The 26261-nt window shown below is 48.8% G+C and overlaps 1 protein-coding gene across 4 annotated transcripts; it reads left to right on the plus strand.

The window, feature by feature from the left end:
• The first annotated feature begins 976 nt into the window (after positions 1-976).
• Positions 977-25866, plus strand: cped1 (cadherin-like and PC-esterase domain containing 1). 4 transcript variants are annotated; one of them, XM_030113110.1, is made up of 22 exons: positions 977-1400; positions 1905-2433; positions 4467-4623; positions 15491-15585; positions 15684-15768; positions 15942-16011; positions 16078-16237; positions 16350-16465; positions 16611-16683; positions 17235-17393; positions 17672-17776; positions 17845-17957; positions 18027-18070; positions 18286-18472; positions 18557-18728; positions 21441-21540; positions 21863-21999; positions 22086-22306; positions 22396-22497; positions 22785-22872; positions 22961-23107; positions 23202-25866. In XM_030113110.1, the coding sequence occupies exons 2-22, from the start codon at positions 2167-2169 to the stop codon at positions 23412-23414; spliced, it is 2811 nt and encodes a 936-aa protein (XP_029968970.1). In that variant the 5' UTR covers positions 977-1400; positions 1905-2166; the 3' UTR covers positions 23415-25866. The 4 variants fall into 4 exon arrangements, with proteins under 4 accessions (XP_029968970.1, XP_029968974.1, XP_029968971.1 ...); XM_030113114.1 differs by having other exon boundaries at positions 17860-17957; XM_030113111.1 differs by having other exon boundaries at positions 977-1370.
• The last annotated feature ends 395 nt before the right edge of the window (positions 25867-26261 follow it).

Here is a 26261-nt window from a genome sequence, read left to right on the forward strand (position 1 = left end):
CTTCTTAGAAAATCCAAATGAACGTTCCTTCAGGAGGGAGTCTGACCTCCAGGCCTTTCTGGACGAGGTTCAGTTATTTTGTGACAGAAGAAGAAATCGTGTTCTGGTGAACGGGGCTTTAAACAGCGGAGGATTCCACTGAGACGTCCTGTGGGAGGACCTGGACTCCGGTCTCCTGTCGGAGGTCTCCCGGACCCCGAGGCGGGTCCAGGACCTGCCGCTGAGATCCTTCCTCCTGTTTGGTTTTAGAGCAGCTCAGAGAAAAACCAGAAGGTCTGGACTGAGTTACTGAGGAGTCTGGGAGTCTGTGCTGTTCCTGCAGAGACCACCTGGAGACGGATCAACAGAAAAATAAATGACCAAGTGTAAAAAGTCTGGTTCTGTTCGTTAAATTATCTTTAAAAGGTTAAATTTTTTCCGTCTAAGCTGTAAAAAGTGTCGTTGACCTACAAAGATACACAAAAAGCAGAACACACTTTCAAAAAGTGAAATAAATGTGGAAATGGGAGTTTTTGTGGAAGTGGTTCCGGTCTGAGCGGATCCAGACCGGGTCCACGAAGGTGGTCTGAGTCCCTGGAAGAGCAGCTGGTCCTCGTTTAAAGCACTTTTCCCCCAAAACACACACACACACACACACACACACACACACACACACACACACACACACACACACACACACACACACACACACACGGACACACAGACACACACGCTGTAAACATATGTGTTCCAGAAATAACTCCAGGAGGAGGAGGAGGAGGAGTGACCTGCTCTTCCTCCTCCTCCTCTTCCTCCTGGGCAGCAGACTGTTAAACTCCAGCTGACAGAAGAAGAAGAAGGAGGAGAAACAGACTGTTGCTGTTTGATGTTATAAAAATCAGAGGAAAAGAGGAGCAGCTCCTCCCGCGGAGGCCGGCCTGAACCCTGACCCTCCTCCTCCTCCTCCTCCTCCTCCTCCTCCTCCTCTTCCTCCTCTTCCTCCTGGTCTAACTGGAACCAGATGGTGTTTTTAACCGGACCGGTCTCAGCTCCGTGCTGCGTTCACGGACCTGATGATAAAACCACATAACGGATCAAAGCCGCGGAGTTTGGAGGAGGAGGGGGTGTGTGTGAGTGTGTGTGTGTGTGCGCGCAGTGGAGGGGTGTGTGAGGAGTCAGATGTTCGTCTCTGAAGCCACATGATCGTCGGAGCGACCCGCCGGAGACTTTCTCCGTTTTTCTTTAAACTTTCCATCGTTTCCCTGAAGCGGAGGGTTCTGAACTCGGTTCCTCACTGCTGGACAGGAAACTCTGGCTTCTGTTTGGATTCAGCGCAGAGAAAGAAACCCGCCTCGACAACTTTCACCAGGCTGCGAAGACCACTTCAAAAAGTCAGATTCGTTTCATCTCCATACAGTTTGGTAGGAAGGCATTGTTGAGAGCAGAAAAGACTCTTCTGACTGCAGTTTTTTCATGTCTTAAAATCCTTTAATTGAAAATTTGTAGTGTTTAGGTGAAAGAGTTTCTTTTTAAATGATTTTTCCAGTAAATCAACTTGTTTTCAAGCTGCTGGTGAAATCTTCTCACATCTGAGTTATTCAGATATCATTAAGCTAAATAAGAGCAGGTGTGTCTGATTTGGACTGATTTCATCTAAAGACCTGCTGGTTAAAAAAACCCTAAAATAAACAAATCACCTAATTTCTATTGAGCAGCTGATTTGTTAAGTTTATCAAATTTATCAACAAAATTCCGTTCATTCATGTGGATTTGGTTCAGACTGAAGCTTTTCTCAGTGTAAACCAACTTTTTTCAGACTCCCTGTAGAGTTTTCAGAACTTTCAGCCTTTGCATATTTTTTGGAGGTTTGTTGGTTTTGTAAAGAAAGTGGTTTTGCTTTGTTTCTGTTCTTCACTGTGATTTAGACCAGAGGTTCCAGACTGTACCAGACCTGCTGGTTTCAGCTTCTGGTCTCTGGATTCCCCAGACCTCCAGCAGGATCTCAGAGTCCGCCTTCTGGTCCCGGTCCTGGTCCCGGTCCCGGTCCAGACGGTGGTGAAGTGTCTGGATGAGAGCGCCCTGCCTGCTCCTGGGGCTCGGATAATGAGGGTGAGGAAGAGGAGGTCATCTTCTGGGCGGTGAGGTCCGGGTCTGGGTCTGGGTCCGGGTCCGGGTCCGGGTCCTCCGATGCGGGGCGTGCTCCCCTCCCCCGCCGGCCTCCTCCTGCGTTCGGCCGGGACGCTGCTCCGCCGCCGCTCCTGCTCCGGCCCGCTGCTGCTGCTGCTCGGAGCCGCCATCTGCCTCTTCTACCAGACCCTGGTCCTGGCCCGGAACCGGGCCCGGGCTCGGCCCGGCCCCCAGGAGCCCGGGACCCGGAGGCCGACCGCAGACGAGGTCCTGATGGAGAGCCGGAGGTGGTTCTGTCGTCTGGAGGCCCTGCAGAGGGAGAACCAGGTGAGTCCGGCAGAGTTCTGCTTCTTCTTCTGTTGATGAAATGAATGCAGGATCAGAGGCGGAGAGACTCACTGCCCCACCTGCTGGTCCAGCTCCGAACTGCTGCCAAACTGTTTAAGCTAATAGAAACTCAATCTTTAGTGTGAAAACATTTAAATGAAGTTTTTGGGAAGATTTCAGGAGGAATTAGATGAATCCTCCAGGCTGAGCTTGAGATTTAAGTTTTATTAAACACTTCGGATCCTAAATCCCAGATCCCAGTGTTTTTAGTTAAACTGGATCCAAACGGGACCTGAGCTGAGTGTGAGCGGCTCCCGGCTCATTGTTGCAGTATTTTTAGAGTGTGAGGGAACGAACAGCGTGTTCTCCGGGTTTTATTTTACTGCGGCGTGACCGACGGCCCTGCGGACCAATCAGGAGCGGCGCCTGCTGTCGGCACGCCGTCGGTATTTTAAGTACGTCCTCGTCTTGACTGTCCCCCGATAAAAATATTTATCCTGTCAGTCTCACACACACACACACACACACACACACACACACACACACACACACACACACACACACACACACACACACACACACACACACACGTGTTTGTCTTGTTTTACTGCTGCTCTAAACCTCATGCTGTTGCCGTCAGTTGTTCCTCTTAAAGAGACAGTTTCACATTTCCTTTAACAAACAATGTGGAGGTGGTTCAATCCGAGGTCGGAGTCCCTTCAGGGGCCCTCCCCGCCCTCCGTTGGTCCGCTGCTTTGCCCTCTCGCTCAGGTGTAAACTCGTCGGGACTTTACACCGCAGAGGGAGACGGTGACGCCTCCGGGTGTCGGACTTCCCGAGGAGAGGAGGTCAGAGGTCAGAGACCAGCAGGAGGCGACAAACCGCGACACATCAGCGAAAACACACATTTAGAAACGTGAAGGTTGAATCAAACGAGGTTTTTATCTTAACTCAATGTGATCCGAATCAAGACTTCAGCTTTTTAACCAGTTTTAGAGTTTCTGAATGAGGTGAAGGTTTTCCTGATCTGGTCTTTCTTGGTCCGGTTTCTTGGACTCTTCTGGGGTCTGCTGTGGTTTTTCAGGCTCCATCGGGTGTTTCTTTCTTTTCTCTTCTCTTTCTGGGCGTGTGGACTCCCGCGGTGCTGCTGCTGGTTCTCGTGTCTCCTGAGTGTCTCAGCTGTCGGCCGTCAGCTGTTCGGCTCTCTGATTTCTCACACGGCTTCCCGACAGTCACCGTTTACTGTTGGCAAACCCCCAGACCCCCCCCCCCCCCCCCCCCCCCGCCAGACCCCCCCAGAGACCCTCCCCCAGAGACCCTCCCCCAGAGACCCTCCCAGACCCCCCCAGAGATCCTCCCAAGACCCCCCAGAACCCCCAGGGGACTCAGAATCACTCCAGAGACCTGCAGAACATTTCACACTCCTCCACGTCAGACTTGTTTCAACCTGCTTTCACACTTGGAGTTCCCCAGGGACCCTCACTGGTCCCTCTAAAGATTTAGCTTTTCCTTCTTGTTTCGGGTTTGTTGTGTGATGATTGATGAAACTGATCTCTGATTACTTTATTTATCTTGATCTTATTGAGCTTTGCCACTGATTTTCTTCACACGCTCCAAATAAAGAGAGCTGCGTTTTCCCTCGAGTCGGAGTGTTTTCAGAAAGTTGCGTTTTCAGAGAAATCAAACGCCGTTGTTGTGTAAACAGACACAAAACGCAACAAAAGTTTTCTGCTTTCACTTGAAAATACTGTCTTGTAAACGGATCCTTCGTTTTTAGACTTTATATCACTGAAACAAACTGACTGACTATTGTTAGTTCTGTTTTTTTTCCAGTGATTAGTGTGAACACTGATTACCTGAAACCAACAAAAATTAAATATCCTTCATCTAAACAAAGGAAACAAGTTTAAAAAAACATACAGATCAGATAAACAACAGCAGGTGAATAGATTTATAAAATCCAGAATAAATCAAAAACTTTTTTTTACATCGTCTGAATGTGATCCAGTTTCTTCCCTCTCTGCCCCCCTCAGGTCCAGACCCGGTCCCAGACAGCTGTGGTTCTGACGGGCCATCTGCCGCCGTCCCACACCGAGGTCCAGCTGTACCACCGAGTCCTGCAGGAGCTGGACCTGCAGGTCCACCTGACCCGCTACGCCGAGACCAGCAGCCTGCTGCGGAGCCCGGACGGTAAACCGGCAACACAAACGACACGCAAACGACACGCAAACGACAGAAACCACCCCGGCAGGGAGACCACAGCCTCATCTCAAAGCTCCAACAGCCACAAATTTAAAGAAAGACCAGCAGAGCCAGAGTCTGAGTCACGGCTGGGTTTTTCACGGCGTCCCAACTTTTCTGGCACAGGGTCACAGCGCAGTGAGCACAGGCATGTTTCCTCCGCCGTGTGGTGTAAACACAGCCTGGACGCTCCGATGTGTGGAGGTCCGGATGTCTCTGCCGGGTGGGGACTTCCTGAAGGGGGCGGGGCCTGGGGGGGTTTGGGTCAGAAAGTGAAAAGAAGGTCTGGATAGTTCTGGTCACTCTGGAACCCGCTGGGTCCGCTGTGAGCATCAGCAGACGGTTCTCAGATCCTCGATCACTTCCACATGTTGCTGCTGCATGTTTATTCAGAGGGGCTCCTCCTCCTCCTCCTCTTCCTCCTCCTCCTCCTCCTCCTCCTCCTCCTCCTCCTCCTACTCCTCTTCCTCCTCCTCCTCCTCCTCCTCTTCTTCGGTTTATAAAGGAACTGCAGCCATTCTCAGAGGAAAAGACTTTAAGAGTGAATATTTACGAGGTACTTGGTTAAATCAGCTGAGATGTGATAATAAATTAATAAATACAACAAAAACATATTGTTCGGATTTTTGTGGTTTGAGCCCTCCGAAAAGGCTTACCAGGAAGCACACCATTTACAACTCGTGTTTGTCATTTGTATTCTTTTTATTTAATCCAATGACCACAGGTCATAAACCTGAAATACAACAAAAACAAAGCATCACAATACAATCACCCGAACGCAACCACTAATAAAGCAAAAGCTTGCAATATCAACCTAAATAAAGTCGGATTAAATCAATCAGAAACTACATTGCCCAGAATGCCTTGCGCTACTGGGCATGCGCAGTTTGAGCCTGGCACTTACGAGTCGCTTCCCATTTAAACAACATGCTCTTAAAGTAAATAGGAACTTAGATCACCAAAGCGCAGCATTTTAAAACAGATCGGCACCAATGCTTCTCGCCGCTGCCAGTGCTGTAAGCCGCCGAGCAGGAGTAAGACGCCGAGCAACAGCAAATAACAAGTTTGAGCCGCCGCTAGCGCCGCTAGCCGGATGCTAACGCCGCTGAACGCCACAACTCCCAGGTTTTTTACCCCACTGCAGGCTGCGACGCTCAAGCGACGATCAACACTGGCCCGGTGAGGCACACGTTAAGGCACATAAATAAGCATCAACAGTGATTTTAAATCAAAACAGTAGCTGCAACGTACCGACGGGCTGTGTGCTCCTGGTGCTGGCGGAGATGACCCTTTCAAAATAAGACCAACCCGAAGTCCGCCATATTGCCACACTTAAATAGAAAATATATTCAACCATATCCAAAGAACTTATTTCTTCTTATTTCCCATTACTTACTTCAGATTACTTCTATCTTAATTCAAACAATTTAATGTAACAAAATTATCCAAACCCATTAATTAGTATTATTTATTTTATTTATTTTTTTTCCCTTTTAGCCCAAAGTCTCAACACCTCCCACTTGGCCGACTGACTAACAATCCAAGGAGGCCATACCAAACAATAACTTGAGTCTCTTATTGAGCATTTCAAACTTAAAGTAAAACTGTAATGACATTTGTAATGAAACTAAAGTGCCTTTCGAACAAAAGTCTTTCAAGTCCTTGTAGACCATAAGCACAAATTAACTAAGGAGGTAGGCTCCACCACCTTTCCTCCTACTGAGTGCAGGTTTGCCCTCTAATCACTCAGTTGCCTCCCAGGGTTACCCACTAACTGAAACCCAGTCACCGAGTCCTTGGGTACCCATGGTGAGGACTTGTCTTACCTGCTATTGCTCCTCAGCAGGAATCAAAACCACCAACCTCCGCACATCCCTGCGAACGATGATCGTTGTGGGCATGTTGGAGTCCTTTCTTCTGGTCCTGGACACATCAGCAGCAGGAACGCCCATGCAGGTCTTTATGTCCGCATCCCGGACCACCCCTTTCTCGTCAGGATACGTTGCAACAACCCTTCCAAGCCGGAACTGTCCTCTCAGGGCATTCTGGTCTGCAATCCAGACGACATCCCCGACCTTGAGATTCCTCTCTGTTCGATGCCACTTATGCCGGATGAACAAGTTTGGTCCTGCAAGCTCATTCCATTTTTTCCAGAACCTGTCGACTCCAGCCTGGACAGCTCTCAGCCTGCGCCAAGAGTGGGTATCCAAGTCGATCCCATGCAGATCTCCTCCCTGTCCAGTGCGCCCCAGGATAAGGGAGTTGGGCGTTAAGTACTCCACCGTGTCCTCTTGCTCCTGTGCTCTGGCATCGATTGGTCGCTCATTGGTCAAGTTGGCCGCCGCGTAGAGAAGAGTCTGGAATTCACCCCAGGTGTAGAAGCTGGTAGTTCCACTGAGGCTGTTCATAGCTCTCTTAATGAGCTTGACAGCCGCCTCTGCTGCTCCGTTTCTGTGTGGGGAGTCTGCAGGATGGAAGTCCCACTGCCATTCTGTTCCATTCTTAGCAGCTGTGTTGTCCAAAGACGACTTCTGCAAACAAGTCAGGTGTTTGTGTAGTTCTCTCAGAGCGGGCCTGGCACCCACAAAGTTTGTGCCTCTGTCAGACCATAACTTCCTAGGATGCCCCCTTAGTGAAGTAAATCGGGAGTAGGCCTGAAGAAAACTCTCAGAAGACTGGTCATCGACGAGGTCCGCATGAACAGCTCTGGAAGCCATGCAGCAATACACGACTCCCCAGATCTTCTTCTTGGTTCTCTTCTTAACAGCATCCCTCACTTCGAAGGGCCCGAAGAGGTCCAGTGTGGTGTATTCGAAGGGGTTTGCTCTGCAGGTTCGCTCGTTTGGAAGATCGCTCATCACTTGCTGGCACAGTTGAGATCTCCGCTTCTTGCAAGCGATGCACTCACTGATCACCTTTTTGACTGTCCTCCGACCTTGCACCACCCATGCTTTTCTTCTGGTGCGCAGAAGTGTGGCAGCAACGCCTTCGTGATTTGTCTCGTGAGCTTCTCTGGCGAGCAAGGTCCCCAACCACGACCGGTAGGGAATTAGCGGCACAGCGGTCCCGTCTTCAGCCCAGGATTGAATTCTACCACCACACAGTAGAAGTCCTGTGGTGACGTCTTTGAACACCACCAGGCGGTTCAGTGTTGTGCTCTGAAAGCTTACACCATCTTGGGTTGCAATGGCTAGGTCTTGGAAGGCCAAAGCTCTTTCTTCCACAGACAGCTCAGGGCCCCTCGCCTCCCACTTTGGTGAATTTGGAGCTCGACCTTTAATGTTCAGCCAGGATTCTGCAGCTCTTCGCGTCCAAGCAACTGTTCCGCACAGTTTAGACAAACTGCTGAAACGGTTGGGCCCAACAAGTTGTACTAGAGCCACACTCCAGGGGTTCCTCTTTGGTTTTCCTGCCTTTAGGGATTGACACTGGTCCTTTGGCACTGGCGGTGGTTGCAGTACACAGTCTCTGCTGTTAACACCAACATCAGTGTTGCTGGAGTTTGGTGAGCGTCCTGCTTGAGACCTGGTGACTGCAGCTGAGAAGGCCTTTCTTTGGAGCCTTTTCACATCATCAGCAACTTGAGCTACTATTTCGCTGGCCATCTTGACAGGCCACTCACCTTCAGGCAACCTCAGAAACTCCGGGCCTTGTTGCCACTCCGACCCTTCATCAAGCTCTTCAGGAGTTGCTCCCCTTGTGATGATGTCTGCTATATTGAAGTTGCCTTCAACCCACCTCCAGTCTTCTACTGGACCAGCCTTCTGAATCTCACCAATGCGATTGGCGAAGAAGGTCTGATAGCCATAACTGTCCTTGTGAATTGCTCCCAGAATCGTTTGGCTATCCACAAAATGGATCCAGTGTGCGACCTTGATGCGGCAGTGCTTCTCAAAGTACCTTTTCAGACGGGTGGCAAAGACTGCGCCACATATCTCTGCCTTGATCACGTCTCCTTTCTGGTCGAGAGGAGTAAGTTTGGCCTTTGATTCAACCAACCGCACGACGATGCCACTCTCTGTCATCCAACGGAGATACAGCACTGCGCCGTAGGAAGCCTCACTTCCATCTGAAAACGTGACTCCCAATGGACGGCCAATGGCTCCTGGAGGAGTGAGGCTCCTTGGGAACCTGATCTGACCAAGCCTCACATACTCTTCAAAGAGTCTTATGGAGGCCTCCCGGAGTTTCGGTGAGAGTGGGTCATCCCAAGTGTCTTTGGTTGGACTTCCTTTATTTGCTTCTTGGTAAGATTCTCTTACAAGCATTACTCCTTTCTGCTTTGCAGGTGTGGCAAGACCAATGGGGTCATAAAATCCAGCGATCTGGCTCAGCAGTATCCGACGGGTTAGTGGATTTGGAGTGTTGCATCTGACTTCTCCTTCGCGCAGATCGAGGCCCGTCCTCATCTTCCCTCTCTTTTTGGAGAAATTTATGGAAGTCATTACGCGAAGTTTGTCAGTCTCTGGCTCATAGCTGACTCCCAGTGCTTTGCTTTCCTCATCACGCATCTGGTTGGGTAGAACCAGAGTTTTTGGCACAGGCACAGTTGCTGGTGTGATGCCAGTGTCGGCTGTGACTTCAGACTTCCCACTGTGACCTGAGAAGACCCACGGTTTAAGGGAGAATCCTCCTGCCTTTAAGATATTCTCCACACCTTTGGTGATCTTCTCCAATGTCTGAAGGTCATTGTGGGATGTTAGTATATCGTCCACGTAGCTGTCTTCCACGAGCACCCGGCGCTCTTCGACCAAGCCTGCAAACTGGTGCAGATTGGCTGTTTCTCTCATGGCGATCTGCGCGATAGAACCAGCTGGTTTATCGCCAATGTTTACTCTGACAACAGCAAATACTTCAATCTCATCCTCTGGATTATCTCTCCAGAGAAATCGATGGAGATGTACTTCTCTGTCTTTTAGCCAGACTGAATTATACATTTTCCTCACGTCACCTAGGGCGGCGTACAGTCCAGATCTGAATCTCAAGAGCACTCCTCTTATCTGATTTAGGACATCTGGTCCCTTGTGCAGTAGATCATTCAAACTCACTCCCATGAATTCTTGACTACTGTTCCAAACGATCCTCACTGGAGTAGTGATTGAGTGAGGATTTGGGGCAACTAGATGGCTGATATACCACTTAGGTCCCTTCCAGTTGTTGATTTCCACATCTGTGAACTTGACAGCAGCTCCTCTTGAGATCATCTCATGGATTTGCTCTTTGTATGCAGCTTTCCATTCTGGCTCTTTCTCGAGGCGCCTTTCTGTGTTCAGAAAGGTTGCTTCCACTGCACGCCTGTTGTCTGGTAATGTTGAAGGATCTCCCCTCCAAGGGTAAGCTGCGTCCCAGTGGGGGAACTCACTGTGCTTGTCAGCTTGCATATAGGTAAGGCATTCCTTAATTTTTTCCATTTCTCGTTCCTCTCCGAGGGTCATTTCTTTGCCTCCAGGAGAACACCCACCGCACTTGCAGCCTCCACATTGAGGGTCACACGCTGCACCAACACTGTCCCACTTGAACCATTCGAGGACTTCTTTGTTGGTTGTTGCTGTGCTTCGGAGTATTGGTCCTTTCACTTGAGCTTCGCTGGGTCCTGCTGGATCCATGCGAAGTTCCTTGTACATGCTTGAAGCTGTTCTCATTGACCGAGCGAAGTGAGTTTCAGACCTGTGTACTTCCAGGTCAATCTCTTCAAAGAGGCCAGGATGGGTTCCTCCAATAGCCTTCCCCAACGGTCCATCCCAGAGGACGAGGTCTCCCACCTTCCTGATTGGTTGTGGGACCAGGCGGCCTTCTCTGTGGCTGATCAGTAGATCGATCTTGTCTGGGCGGACTAAGTCCTGAAGCGCTACATCAGGGAAGAACTTTTGCAGTTGGTGTGGTGTGACTGCTTGGTTCACCTTTGCAATATTTTCCAGGCCGTAACAGATAAGTTTCTGCTCCACCACTGTACCTTTCGGAGTCTTCACTCGAAGCCTCAGGGTGTATCTTTTGGTGTTGACTGTCTTCTCCATCTCTCCGACGCCTTGAACAATCAGCTTTATGTTCTCCCCTCTGAGCTTAAGACGTTCTGCAGCTTCGTTGGAAATGTAGTTGGTATCCGAAGCCAGGTCGATCAATGTACCAATTAGGTGGCCTGAGTTTGTTGTTGCTTCCAGTAGCATCATTATAACTGGATGCTCCTTCAGCTCACAGTCAGTGTTGGCACACACAGTTGTAGAGATCTTGTTTGAGAAAGCTTCTTTGAATTCTGCCTTGAGCTCAGGAGACAGTTTAGCAAAAAGCTCTTCTTGTTTCTCTGTTAATCCAAGTCCCCTTCTTTCTACTTTTGTGTTGCTCTGCTCGTCACTCTTACTGTCTTTCTTCTTGATCAGTGGCTTTGGACAGAGCAAGTAGTTGTGACCTGAGGACCCCTCTTTCCGACAGTCGTCTCTTGAGCATAGATATTTTTGAGTGCAGCTCCCGTCTTCATCGTGGATGAGTAAGCACTTGAAACATGCTCCTGCTCTCTTTAGCTGAGCTTTCTTACTGATGAGGTTGAGCTTCTTGAAGACTTTGCAGGCAAACAATCTGCCTGCATGCTCGCTGTCTCCACATGCAATACATGAGTTTGGTCGAGAGCCTCCTTGAGTTTTTCCCAAGCTGGCTTTGGTGAAAGCTTTCTTTTCTTTCCTTCTGTCATTTGCCCTCTCTGGATTGTCAGCAGAGGTGGGCTGTAGCTGATCCAGCTCCTCAAGGATGTCCTCTTGCTTTTTCAGGTACTGCAGCAGACAATCAAAGTGGTTTTGTGGTGAAAACCCACTTCCAGGATCACTTTTATGGGTGAGCCACTTCTCCTTCAGGGACTCAGGAAGTTTACTTTCAATTGAATGCACAACCACTCGATTTTTTACAGCGTCTTCCTCACCCAAGACTTGGAGGTCACGTAGAGCTCTCTCCACGGCCTGAATCAGTTCGATCGTCTTTCTGGGGTGATTTCCCTTAACAGCTGGAAGTCCTTGCACCTCTTTTGAAATCAGCAGCACTATTTTTGGCTTGTTTCCATATTTGTTGTCTAGAAGCCTGAACACGTCATCGGAAGAGCCACAGCTGGATAACACAAGGTCCCTCTTAATCCTTTCATCGAGGCTGCTCAGTAGGTGGAACTTCTTTACGTTGTCCAACCCATGAGGGTTTCCCAGCTGCTGTAGGTCCTCCCATTCAGCTTTCCAGCGGTAGTACTCTCTTATGTTACCAGAGAACATTGGTAGGCGTGCCCGCTCCAGACTAATCTGCGGCTTGAAGTTGTATGGGATTGGGTGTGGGCCAGAATCACCCTGCAGTGTGTTGAAGGCATTAGGGAGTACACCGTAGCTCAGACTGGGTGGCATGTGGGGCAGGCTAGGCTGGGGGCCACCGACAGGGTTGTGAGAATCTAAAGGGGAACTCAGCTCAGGTTTAGGTTGAGCACTGACAGCAGCTTCTTTCTCACTGGCTTCGTCATGCTCTTTATCCTCACCTTGTTCTCCTGCACCATCTGAATTCTCACTCCGCTGGTCCCAGCCTCGGAGGCTGCCTTGCCATGTCCACTCATCCCACAGCTTCTCACGCCGTTTCTTCAGCCTTCTAGTACAATCTTTGGTCTCCGTTACGTTGGCTCTGGGAATCAAATCCATCCACTTACTCAATCCGTTCTCGAGTTCGTAGACATCCCGCTCCAAGCTTCGATTCATTAGTTCACGCTGCCTTCCGGTCATCTGGCGATGGTCAGCTGCCTCGGCCTTGTCCATGGCAGACTCAGCCTCTTTCGTGAGGTTAGTGATTTCCTCTTCAGCAAACCTGGTCCAGAAGCTTTTTAAGACGACATGTTCAACCTCATCAAACTTACAGTCACACTCTGCTGTTTTCTCGTCGACGTTGTCTGCCTTTTTTGCAGCTTCTTCACTGTTCGCTTCTCTCAGGGCCATGGAGTAGTCAAATCCAGCATCTCTAACTCTGGAGTGGTCCACTTTAAGGTTCCTCCACTCACTTCTCATTTCACCTTCTCCCAGTGCATTAACTCTGGAAGTAATGTGGTTGGCTCTTTTGGTGAATGCAGTCTGAGCTGCTGAACGCTTCTGTTTCAGCCTTTCCAGCTCCTCCTCTTTTGTTGCCATCTTGGTACCTTTTGCCTTTGTTTGACTGAATAAACTTTATTCCAACTGGGTTTAAGTAGTCTTATTTTTCTGTAGACTCTCTCCTCTTTTTGGTTTCAATAGTTTATTTATCAGCCATTAAGTTAGCAGGTGGGCAGATGACTTTGTAGGTGGGCAATTTGCCGTTTACAGATGTTGAGCAGTCTTTACTTTGTTTCACCTTTTTCTTCAGAACCGAGCCACGGTTTATGACTGTTCGGATTTTTGTGGTTTGAGCCCTCCGAAAAGGCTTACCAGGAAGCACACCATTTACAACTCGTGTTTGTCATTTGTATTCTTTTTATTTAATCCAATGACCACAGGTCATAAACCTGAAATACAACAAAAACAAAGCATCACAATACAATCACCCGAACGCAACCACTAATAAAGCAAAAGCTTGCAATATCAACCTAAATAAAGTCGGATTAAATCAATCAGAAACTACATTGCCCAGAATGCCTTGCGCTACTGGGCATGCGCAGTTTGAGCCTGGCACTTACGAGTCGCTTCCCATTTAAACAACATGCTCTTAAAGTAAATAGGAACTTAGATCACCAAAGCGCAGCATTTTAAAACAGATCGGCACCAATGCTTCTCGCCGCTGCCAGTGCTGTAAGCCGCCGAGCAGGAGTAAGACGCCGAGCAACAGCAAATAACAAGTTTGAGCCGCCGCTAGCGCCGCTAGCGCCGCTAGCCGGATGCTAACGCCGCTGAACGCCACAACTCCCAGGTTTTTTACCCCACTGCAGGCTGCGACGCTCAAGCGACGATCAACACTGGCCCGGTGAGGCACACGTTAAGGCACATAAATAAGCATCAACAGTGATTTTAAATCAAAACAGTAGCTGCAACGTACCGACGGGCTGTGTGCTCCTGGTGCTGGCGGAGATGACCCTTTCAAAATAAGACCAACCCGAAGTCCGCCATATTGCCACACTTAAATAGAAAATATATTCAACCATATCCAAAGAACTTATTTCTTCTTATTTCCCATTACTTACTTCAGATTACTTCTATCTTAATTCAAACAATTTAATGTAACAAAATTATCCAAACCCATTAATTAGTATTATTTATTTTATTTATTTTTTTTCCTTTTTAGCCCAAAGTCTCAACACATATTTTGTTTGGAAAATTCCAGGTTATTACAGGTCCGTCCCAGTTTCCATGGTTACAGATGTGACCTTATTGGCCCAGTTCACCTGAGTGTTGTTTTTCAATCCGATTGAAAACAGTCATGTTAAACTCATCTGTATCACAGAAAGCGATCCATGATGAATCCTGGTTCTCCAGAGTCCTGCGTGAAGCGGATTATACGGCGTCCTGTGACATGAGCATGAAGTCTCTCCTGGAACTTTCAGGTCTTTAGCTCTGCAGCAGCAGTCCTCGGCGCCGAGCAGAGGGTTTTTATCTGCTGATATCTGCTCAATAATGTTCCAACAGCTCCATGAGACGCTGCTCAGAGAGCTCCTCCCCCCGCCGGAGTCCCGCCCCGCCGGCACGTCCCGGTGTAAAGCACCGGGACTCCGCTCCGCGTGCTGGTGTTTCGAATTAACTGGTGTCCGTGTTAACTTGTGACCAACAGATGTTGAAATACCGACTGAAACTTGTAGTCGCTCTAGCAGCTGTCTGCAGTTACAGTAAATGTATAAGTTTAGAGTCTTTTGTGAGTCTTATTTTAAAGGAGGGGTGTTATGCAAAATCCACTTTTCTGAGCTTTGTATAAAGCTGTAGTGTCATTTCCCCGTTACAAAAAGATTCATGGAGTTGTTTCCTGAACCGTTCACGCATATTTGAGCAATCCCTGAATCTCCTCCTGGCAGCCATGTTGAGGCTGAAACGCTCCGCCCATAATGCACTGCTCCGCCCATAATGCACAGCTCCGCCCATAATGCACAGCTCCACCCATAATGCACAGCTCCACCCATAATGCACAGCTCCTCCTGCACAGCTCGCTCCCCCGCCCCTCTCCACTCTCGGAGAATGCACATGTCGACGGACGCTCTGAGGGGGGCGTGTCTGTAAACTGAGGAGATTCTTAAAGAGACGGGGACTCATGTTCAGTGTCTGAGGCAGCCTGATGAGGAGGCAGATTTGATTTAAGTTGTTTTTGACACATGCAGCTTTCACCATCCAACTTTGGGCAAAGCTGATGCTTGAGTGTGCAGTAGATTGATACTAAAGGGCTAAAAAACATGTAATCCCCCCCCCCCTTAAGTGTTTGTTCTCTCGGGGTTTTTATCAAAGTGTTTCTCAGCCACTGTCGTGTTCTTCTTCTGGTTTTTTGACTGTCCTGCTTCCCCTTTACTGCCCACGTCATCACGTCACTACGTATCAGGGAACGCACGCACGGAACAAATAATCCCCCGTTCATTCCGCTTCATCGTCAAACACTGTATATATGACACATGGAGCGGTTTATCGATCGGCGTACGCCACCTCGTACAATCGGACCCAAAATACAATCTGCTCCGAGTGAAGCGATTCCACTCAGTGTTTATATGAACCTTTTACAATCCGCTTCACCGACAGTCTGAATATATGGGGCCCATGGAAACGTGGTCATTGTTGGTCTCAGTCTCCATGGTTACCGGCATGACCTTATTGTTGGTCTGTCTCCATGGTTACCGGCGTGACCCTCCCCCTTGCCTCTCTTGCAGGTGTGGGTGGGTGGAGCCTCCTGCTGTGCCTGAGCAGCGCCGAGCGGAGCTGCCTGAGGAGGATCTCCTTCTCCCACCTGCAGCGCCATCAGACGGTGAGACTCGCCTGTCCTCTGGCACCTGAACGCACCTGAGCGATGACGTCATCGCTCACGCTGTGTCTGCGTGTGCGTGTGTGTGTGTGTACAATCAGGTGAACCTTCTTCCCAGCCTGATGGACGCGTTCTCAGACGCAGGAGGCGGTGTGTGTGCCTTCATGGCTCGCTCCCAGCCGGCAGGTGAGTCTGCTCCAGGTGGCTCTGCAGGAGGGGGCGGAGTCAGGTGCAGAAGGGGGCGGAGTCAGGAACAGCGAAGGCTTTTCATTCGGCTGATTTTAGTCTCATTTTAAACTTTGAAAACAATTTGTCACCATGGCAACAGATTAACTTTGTTCCCAATTCTTGGTTTTTAGGCGCTGATTTGCCAATGAGGCCTCGTTCCTGTGGATCAGCCAATCAGAAGCTCCAGGTTCCTCCGGACAGGTGTGTGTGGGAGATTCGGAGCTGACAGTTTACTGACTGAACAGTGAAAATTCATTCTCTCTTCAGTTTCTCCAGCGGGAACCCGCCTGATCAAGCCCCGCCTCCCACTCTGGTCGCCATGGTGAACGTGTATGTCCTGGTGACCTCGGTGACCCCGCTCACTTCCTTCCTGCATGACATCAGCGTGGTGACGACCAATCGGCGTCCGGCAGGAAGACCAGTGAAGGTGAAGCACTTCTGCTCTTCCTCCTCCTCATCCTCACTTCCTTCTCAACTCTGTTTCTCCTTTTCATCTCATGTCTGCCTCCTGATCTTCACCTCCTCCTCCTCCTCCTCAGCTCAGAGACTTCCTGCTGGAGCAGCTTGGACCGGCGACCTCCCATGATGCACTGGGGCAGGTGAAGCGTGTGATAAGCGAGGTGCTGCAGGCGGCGGTGGCGTCCGGCGAGGAGAGGTGAATGTCTGAACTGAACCCGAGCCGGAGAGGAGCAGCAGTGGTCGCCTCCTGTGGTCCGACTCTTCCTCTGACTCTTCCTCTTCCTCTTCCTCCTCCTCCTCTTCCTCCTCCTCCTCCTCCTCCTCCTCCTCTGCCATTTCAGGTGTGTTTCCTGTTTCCAGCTGCTCACCTTCATTCTGCTCTTCAGCCGCTCCATCACTCCTGTCGTCGTCAAGGTAACAGCATCTGTCTGGATAACGCTCACCTGTGGTCGTTATGGTAACACCTGTCGTCCCAGTAACACACACCTGTGCTTATAGGGATCACTCACATTTCATGAGGGAACACACACCTGCAATCACAAAAAAAAAGTGATTGTTGAGACACCTGGTCGTCACGGTAACACACGCCTTGTTCAGGTGATTCCTGGACTCATCCAGATGACTCAGCAGGTGTGTGTCCAGGAGACACACACCTGCGCTCATCCAGCCACCAGGTGACACACACCTGTGATTGTCGAGCCTGAAATGAAAGAAGGAATTTTAATTTGGAGGCTCTTTGATGTCGGAGGTCTGTTGTGGAAACTCTCCTGTGATGACTTTCACGAGTTCAACGAGTTTCCAGGCTTCACTGATCTGCGTGAAGAAACTCTTTGTTCTGTTGGTCTGAACTTTCCTGCGCCGGAGCGCCAGGTGTCCTCGCTGTGACCCCAGGCGTCCAGCAGGGGGCGGCGTGTCCTCGTGTCCTCAGCAGCGCTCTGATTGGTCGTCCGACCTCTGACCCTCAGGTGGATGCTGAGCTGACGTTTTCCACGCTGAGCGACGACGCGTTCGAGCGACAGATCACCAGAGACCGGATCCTGGAGGACACACTGCGCTTCCTGCTGGCGCCTGACACACACCTGGCGCCTGACACACACCTGGCGCCTGAGGCCGAGAGGCAACAGGTGAGTCTAAATTAAAGGAAATCTTAAAAATGGAGACAAATTTATGTTTTTGCTATTTTATTATTTCACAGTTTTCAATAAAAGTAACTCGGTTATGATGGATAACGAAATAAAAGTGTTTTCAAAAGACATGCATTCAGTAAAAGATGCATTTAATATTGATTATCAAAAAAATGAAACCTAAATGCATAAAAAACAAAAATGTAAATACTTGAAAATAAATATCTTATTAAATGAAAGGCATCTTAACTTTTAAACAAAACCTTTTTTTGTGGCAGCCCGGTCCCTGCTGGAGGACTCTTGGCGTGTGCCTGTCGGAGCATCACTTCCTGCTTCTCCTGCGGCTGCAGCAGCAGCTGAGGACGCCGTCGGCCTTCACACCGGTGTGTGTGTGTGTGTGTGTGTGTGTTTGATTTGTGCGTAGGTCTGAGAGGAGAAGCTCTTCTTTAAGATGTTTTGTCTGCAGCTGTTTCCCAGCATCCCCTCCTCCTCCTCCTCCTGGCCTCCTCGCAGTCTCCCGGACCTCCTCCTGCTCCTCGTCTCGCACACCAACAGCAGCTGCAGGTGAGAATGAAAAGTCCCAGCCGAAGCGTGACGCCTGAACGCCTCACGTGATGCTCTGCTCTTCCTCAGGTCCAGCGAGGAGCCTCTGTCCCCTCCTCATCCTCAGGATGAAGGTGAGAAGCTCCCCCTGCAGGCCAGACCTCAGCGTTACAGCTGGAGGTCCCTCATCATGCTGGAGTCTGACCTGTCGTCATGGAAACGGGTTTACATGGAGGCTCTTGATTGGCTGGATTTATACAAAGTTAAAAGATCGTGTTCTTTAGTTTCTGTGCAGGTGGTGGGGAAAAAGAGAACGAGTGTTGGTCTTGTGTGTGTGTTTGAATCTCAGGTGTGTGTGTGGACCCCCACCTGCGACAGATCTACACCGCCCCCGCCCTCGCGCTGACTCCGCCCTTCAGCCCGGAGGTGAAGGAGTACCGGGCCGAGGTCTCCTTCGACACGGTGACCGTCCGGATCCGGCCGGAGCCGTTCAGCGCCGCCTGCAGCGTGCACCTGGACGAGCACCGGGGGCCCAGGTGAGACGTGGCCCCGCCCCCCCACCCCGCCCCCACCCCCAGCTCCACCCGGGTCCGGGTCCTGACCCGGCTCCGTCCCCGCAGGATGGCCAACTACCCGCTGGGCCTCGGGGACAGCAGGATCAGCATCCTGGTGACGGACGACGCCGACCCCGCCGGGCCCGTCGCCATGACGATCTACACCGTCCTGGTGTCCCGGGAGAGCCGGCCCTCGCTGCCCATGTTCGGCGACCATGTGACCTGCGGCTTCGTGCAGGTAGGGCTGCTCAACATGTGGTTCACGTTAAATGATCAGTCAGGGAGAAGCAGTGGAGGCCCCGGCCCCCCCGGTGGTCCCGGCCTCTCGGCCCCCCGGTGGTCCCGGCCTCTCGGCCCCCCGGTGGTCCCGGCCTCTCGGCCCCCCGGTGGTCCCGGCCTCTCGGCCCCCCGGTGATCCCGGCCTCTCAGCCCCCCGGTGGTCCCGGCCCCCCTTCGGGTGGTGCAGTCTGTGATCTACCTGGTCGGAGGCGGAGCGGCAGAAGAGAGCGGGCGTTCATCGGGCTCGCCGTGGGGTCAGGGGCCCCGCTCGGCCCCCGGCCGGCCCCCCACAGGACAGAGAGCTCTTTGATGAGCCCTGTCTTTGAAGTCCTGTGAAGATGAAATGAAGGAGGAAGAGGAGGAGGAGGAAGAGGAGCTCCCTCTCAGCCGCTCTCCTCTCTTTGTTTACATGTAAACGGAGCAGATGTTTGTAAACGGTGACAGTGGACAGCAGGTCTGAGGACCAGAAGGTCTCCGGTTCGAACCTACAGAGGTTCCTGTAATTGAAGGCTTGACGTGGAGGCAGCACCAGCAGGGGGCAGCACCTCCTCACACCCCACTGTGTGTGTGTGTGTGTGTGTGTGTGTGTGTGTGTGTGTGTGTGTGTGTGTGTGTGTGTGTTCCTCATTTCCTCCTGTCTTATTGAGCTCGTTATCTGATGAAGCTGCAGAGCTTCATCACTGAGTCTCTCTGTCTCTCCTCGTGTTTATTACTGTCGCCACGGCAACCGCTCAGGGACTGCTGGGAGTTCACCCTTCCACCTGAGCCTGGTCGGGATGAGACGGTTAAATTCCTTCAACCTTCATTCAGTGGATGAGAATACCGTAGAGGACTTTCTATGTCTCTCTTCCTTTTTCTTTGTTTTTCTGAGTTTCTTCATCAGTTTTTATTCGTGTTCGTTTCATTTTTCTTTTTGTTTTCATCCCAAATCTCCTTTTTTCATCCTGTTTTTTTTTCCCTCCAGGTTTTTCTTTTCTGTGTTCCTTCCTTTTCTCTTCATGTTCTTCTTGTGCCTGGATTTCTTCCCATTTTCCCGTTTCACTTGTTCCTTCCTTTAAACTTCCTTCTTCCTCTTCCCCTTCATTCCCCTCTTTCTCTTCCTGTGTTCCTGTTATTCATCCTGTATTTCAGCAGACTGCCTCAGTTTTTAATTTCAGACTGTAGTTTTTTTAATTTTTTTCTGTTCTGACTGAGAGCCACATGCTGAAGCTCTGCTGCAGATTTCTGAAGAATTTCCCTCAAACTGAACAAAGCGGCTACTTTGTGACCCTTGACCTTCCCTCAGCATTTCTCTGAAAGTTCAGTTTTTCTTCTCTAGTCTGTTAAAATTAAAACAAATCAAATCAACATTTTGACACTTAAGAAAATGAATATTTCCAAAGTCAAGATAGAATTAAGCTAAAGAAATGCAGACTAATTAATTAAAATTTTAAATGTTTTAAACATGTTTTGTTTGATTCTTTTTAATATGATTTATTATTTCAATTGAAATAATCATTCAATTGTACCTTTTCTGATTTGTATGAAAACTTTTTAATACAAAATGTATTTGTTATATTAAAAGTTTTTACTTCAATTAAAAAAAATGTTGAAATTCAAAAATTTGTAATTGTTTCCTAAAAGTTTTTTTTTTTTTTTTTTTTTTGGTTTTCAGGTTTTCTGAACTTTCTTTCGTTACTCTTCAAACTTTATACAGAGAAAGCACAAATATAGTGGAGAAGGTATTGAAGTTTTTTTTTGGTTTGTGTATTTTGCATATTTGTGTGTAAACAAATATGCTGGTGTTGTGTGTAGACTGTGTGTATTTTGATGTTGTTTACTGAGCAGTGTGTGTTGGTGTGTATTCATGTTGTGTGTGCGTGCGTTTGTTTTCACAGATGAACAGTTCTTCTGTGTATTGTGTGTGTGTGTGTTTGGATAGACTCTGGTGTGTGTTGATTTTCGGTGTACCCTGGTGTTGTTGTTTGGAGAGTTTGTGTGTTTGTGCGTCTGCTTCCTGTTTGTGGCGTGGATGAGTGTCGAGCCGACGTGGCGGCGCTCGGGGGCCTTGAACGGGCTCCTTGTGGCGTGATGAAAGGCGCGGTGGCGTGCCGGCGGCACGTTTGTTGCGGCGCGGCGGCCGCCTCGCTGCAGCCGACTCTGAGCTCAGGTACGAACAAGAAAATCCCTGTTAAGTTTTCTTGTGGCACGGTGTCGCGAGCTGCGGCGCCGGCGTGCAGAATGTGGCGCCGCCGCGAGGAAACCTGCAGCGGCGGGGGAAGAGGGAGCGTCTGTGACGGCGGCCGCTTTGAGGCCGGGGGCCAGACGTGGCGGCTCCCACGGGGCCCCTGAACCCGACCGCTGGATTTATTTGACCTCTGACCTCCGAGCTGAGGACGAACGCTGCGGAGACGGAATGAAAGGAAGACGAGCGGAGAGGAAGCCGGACGAGGACGTCCGAATGAGGCTGCCATCCTCCCAAACGTGACAGCCAATCAGAAACGTCAGCTTGGATGGACTTCAGATCGATGGAGATGCTCTCTTCTGACTCTGGTTGCCATGGTGATTGTAGGGCGTGAGGGAGGCGTGGGATGTCCTGATGTGATTTTGTGCCTCCATGTTACACAAAGAAAATGATTCAACAACCAACCGCCCGACCTGTCCTAACCCCTCCCACCTGTCCCCGTTCCAGGACTGTGGACTGCTGGTCCAGCCTGGGGTTCCCTGTGGTCTACAGCCTCACATCCAGTCTCAGGGTCCGGTCCAGACCTGCAGCTCCGGACACGAGCCAGGTCCGAAGTCTCTCTGCTGTACTGTCTCTTTAAGAAAATCGGCACACTGGAGTCACGTGACTTCAATCCGCCGTCTGTCTCACCTGTCCGTTTATGTCTTTCCTGTCCATTTGTGTCTTACCTGTCCGTTTGTGTCTCTCCTGTCCGTTTGTGTCTCACCTGTCCGTTTGTGTCTCTCCTGTCCGTTTGTGTCTCTCCTGTCCGTTTGTGTCTCACCTGTCCGTTTGTGTCTCACCTGTCCGTTTGTGTCTCACCTGTCCGTTTGTGTCTCTCCTGTCCGTTTGTGTCTCACCTGTCCGTTTGTGTCTCACCTGTCCCGCAGGTCGGTGGGTGGTGCCGTGTCTCAGCTGCTCTGACAACAGGACGTGTGATTGGAGAGAGGTTGCCTGGCAACCGGACGGCTGTTCCCACCCGGTGGTGGACCGCTCTCAGCTGCAGGACTGCATGAGGGACAGAAAGGTGAAGCCAGGTGAACTGGTCCCGGTCGGGTCCTGATCAGTCGGACTCCTCCTCCTGACTCGCCTGTGGCCCCGCCTCCCCTGCAGGTGCTGTTTATCGGGGACTCGACCAATCGGGGGATGATGTATTTCCTGATGGAGCGGGTCAACTCCAGCTTGGAGGACTGGGGAAAGGCCCACGACACCCTGATCTACAAGAACCTGAACGAGGGCCGGACCCTGGTCGGATACTCGTACTACCCTCAGTTCTGGTTGGAGAAGAAGAAGAGGCCGACCTTCAGACAGGCGCTGCTGCAACTGCTGCACAGGTGAGACCTCCTCCTCACAGATCCAGGTGTGTGAACACCTGGCTGGAATCGCTCTGAGTGTTTTTTTTTTTTCTTATTCCTCTGTTAAGGTCGCGGCCCCTGATGAACTCTGACCTGACGGTTCTGGTGGTGGGTGGAGTCCAGTGGCTGAAAGTGGATCATCTGACGACAATCGGAGAGGTTCTGGACAGGTAAACACAGAGACGAGGCCCAGTAGTAGAACTATAAACTGCAGTGTCATCAGCATACAGATTAACATAGCAGCAGAGTCACAGTGGACCAAACACTGAACCCTGTGGTACTCCACCCCGGATTTACATGACTCATCAAACCCAGCATGATTCATTAGATTCCACTTGTCTTTACTTGACTGCATACTTGATCAATCACATGTGAATTCTGGTCCGGATCTATAAACAGCCGTTAGCTCCCTGCTAATACCTGTCCTCCTCCTGCTCTTCGTCCTCCTCCTCCTCAGAGAGTCTCTCAGTAACATCACTGTGGTGGTCAAGTCTCTGGGGATGGGTTTCCACCTTCCCGTCGACGGCATCCGGTCTCTGACTCTGGTTGGTTCTCGTCCTCCTTCCACACTTGGTCTCTCTGTTAAGCCCCGCCCCCTCTCTGCATTGATCTTTTCTTGTTTGTTTGTTACAGAAAGAAGTTCAGGCTCTGTACCAAGATAACAGAAATATCATCCAGGCTGCGGAGCGTCTTCGGTACGAAGCCATCGACACCTTCAGCATGACGATGGGTCGCTACAAGGAGTTCCTGCAGGGCCGCTGCGCCTGCCACTTCCACGAGGTCCGTCCTGGTCTCAGAGCTCAGAGCTCCTCCTCATCTTCACCACTTTCTCAAAATCACACAAACAAACAAAATACTTCTGTTTCATCTTCAGGTGGAGAAATTCTGGTCTCCGAAATCCCTGATCCAGCCGAGCTTCACCATAAATGGGACCAGACCGGGACCCGGGCTCAGCAGCCAGCCTGCGGCGCCGGACTCAGAACAGGAAGTGGGATCCAGCCCGCCACGCTACCATGTGAGAGGACTGGTGAACCAGGTGTACTCCGAGATCCTGCTGAGCCGCCTCTGTCCCAGAACCAGGGCCTGAGCACCAGAGACCCCTCCAGGACCTGGACTTCAGAGGCGGACAGAGGGCGGTCTGGAATAGAGGCAGGTACTCTGAAAAAGGGGGCGGGGTCTCTTAAGAGGAGGCTGGGACTCGTGAGGAGGTGGAGTCTTAAAAAGTGGAGGCGGGGACTCTGAACCAGACGGAGATGCTGTAGCAGAGACTCAGATTATGGAGTCTTGTTCTTACTTGGAGGCGGGGCCTCAGGTGAAGGAGGCGGGGCCTCAGGTGAAGGAGGCGGGGGAAAAGGAGGAGCCTCAGGCAGGCACTCCAACGTTGAAGGTGAGGTCTGTGGGGAGGAGGCGGAGCCTGTGGGGAGGAGGCGGGGACTCACCTGCCGTTTCTTAACCAATGGGTGTACTTCACATGTTCCGCTGTCCTGGTGTCCGAGCTGAACTGGTTTGTGGAGTACACTCGCTAGTTTCTGTAGTTCTGATGAACTGCTAGTTCTCATCAGTCAGTCGCTCCTCTTAACTGATCATTCTAATAACCAATACTCAGTCAGTACTAATTACTTTACTCCTCACCCTGCTAACTAATTACTCTTCTGGCCTTTTATGCACATAACCTAAAACATAACTTAAACCAGTGAGTTTACTCGATATGCTGCAGCAGCTCACCTGGAAGCTTTCTGATCAATACTAATTACTAACGGTGGATGGAAAAAAAATAGTTTGCAGTGTACTAACCAGTACTAGAACAGACTAATGTGAAAAGTATGCTCATGATAGTTTTAAGTAAATAATACATTTAAATTAAATTTAATTTCACTACTCTCTTTACTGTCTGTTGTTTATATGTTAATTTTTAATGTGCAAACTGACTAAGTGGATATGATCTATATCACCATTTTAACCTGCTTTAACTTGATTGATTTATGATTCCTATGTCTGGTATATATGTAATGCTTCTCCTAATAGTTTCCAGTAAATAGTGACTACTTTAAATTAACATGTGAGTAGTTTCTGACGTTTTAACAGCTAGTTTTAGTTAGTCACAAACTACCATGTGACTCAAACTATTATGCTTTACATCCTCGTTACTAAAGTGTAACAGCAGCTTTTCAAGTAGCTTGATATGCAGTCGTTAACTTTAAAGGACATTTAGTTGTACAAACTAACTAGTTTTCTGAAAAAATACTTTATTGGGTACTAGACAGTTTTTATGTAATAGATGGTGAAAGCCCATTATTGTCTCTTGTTCACATAATTGTTTCCCATGTGCTTTAACCAGTTCTAACTAGTATCTGATTTGTAGTAACGACGTTCAAAAGCATGTCAGCAGCTGGTAATGTAACTAGTTCTCTCTCTGGGAATTCATTTATTTTCTACATGCTAACTGCTCGTTTGCTGTTCAATTTAACATTTACTAATTATTAGACAAATTAACTATTTTTTTATTTGATTTATTAGTGTAACTTTCACAGTCTTGCCAGATGATTTTGTTAGTTCTCAACAGTTAATTACTAATGAGGTTAGTTTTTCTTATAAGTTTATAAGTTATACAAAAAACCTTATAAGTTTTTTTCTTATAAGTTCTTATAAGTTTTCTTGTTTTCTTTTTACCGCCTGGTTGCAGATGCTCTTGAGTTTGTCCCTGGCACAGAACTTAACTATCTGGTTCTAAAATACAGCAGTTAATTGAAGTCCAGTCACTTTAATTTGTACTAACTACGTTTTGATTCACAGTCACCGCCTTCTGCTGCACATCAGCTGCTTCTTATGAGTAACAACTAGTTTGATTACTTTTCAGTTGTGGTGTTTGAAGTTAAGTTGATTAGTAGGAAACAGTTTAGCCACAGTAACTAGATTCTAAATTGTAGTGAGGATTTTTTTTGTCCTAACTGATTGCAGATGCATGATAACTAATGCATGCTGACATGCTTCTGGTTAACAGTAACCTCTTTTTCAAGCATGTCTATTTTATTGTGTATTTATTAGTTTTTAGTTTTTGGCTACCACTTCCTGATGAGTACTAGTTGTTTCTGTACTAGCACAAACTAGTCTGGGTCATAGAACTTTCTTAGTAGCTTGTTACTGCGTATGCTACAAACTAGCGTTATTTAGTTTTGAGTGAAAGTAACTAGTCACTGATTAGTCTTCTCGGCTCACCTCACATTTCCTCTCTGTACAGATGAATGAACACTATATATTTATATATATTTCGAGCTCACAGGATGCTTAATGTGTATATCAGATTATTATAAAGTTGTACTCTGCACCAAAGACTTGATAACTTTTTTACACATAAACCAAAGATCACAGACTCTTTCTATGTTTTCTATATTTTTATACAAATGTTTATTTGGCCTTTTCTTTCCTTGTTTACATGCCGGAAAATATATTTTTATTCGTATTTATATGGACATAACGTCGCTTGTGACGTTCAGATTGTGTATTTTTTTTATTATCAGCTGAAATTAAACACATTTTGATGAAAATGGTCTCAGATTTTCTCTCTTGAGCTGGTTGTTCTTTTGTTTTTAGTTTTTTCTTTCCATGTTAAGCAGTGAAACAGAGTGGAAGCAGATGTAGGTGAAACATGGGGGTTTATGGAAGTTGATCTGTGGCTTTTGGCTCAGTAGAATGATAGCTCAAAACTTTTATTTAAAAACAAATTAAAGCCAGTTGTTTTGACATTTATTGTTTAATCGATGTATTTAATGTTTGAATATTTGATTTAATTGCGCGTTACGGACAGCGTTTGATTTTTGGTAATTATTCCAGACTTCATTCAAAAATCCGGCAATTTAAGTTTTTTCGTGTTTCCTTTGATCTTTACCGCCCCGCTGATCAAACGTCAACACGATGAATCATTAGTCATGACGTC

The sequence above is a fragment of the Salarias fasciatus genome, chromosome 17 (assembly GCF_902148845.1).
Source record: "Salarias fasciatus chromosome 17, fSalaFa1.1, whole genome shotgun sequence".
NCBI lineage: Eukaryota > Metazoa > Chordata > Actinopteri > Blenniiformes > Blenniidae > Salarias > Salarias fasciatus.

Bases quoted from the DNA above. Each gene is read 5' to 3' on its own strand.
- cped1 (XM_030113110.1), top strand. From the start codon at position 2,167: ATGCGGGGCGTGCTCCCCTCCCCCGCCGGCCTCCTCCTGCGTTCGGCC. The intron at 22,873-22,960 runs GTTGGTTCTCGT...TGTTTGTTACAG, and splicing joins GCATCCGGTCTCTGACTCTG to AAAGAAGTTCAGGCTCTGTA. The intron at 23,108-23,201 runs GTCCGTCCTGGT...TTTCATCTTCAG, and splicing joins GCGCCTGCCACTTCCACGAG to GTGGAGAAATTCTGGTCTCC.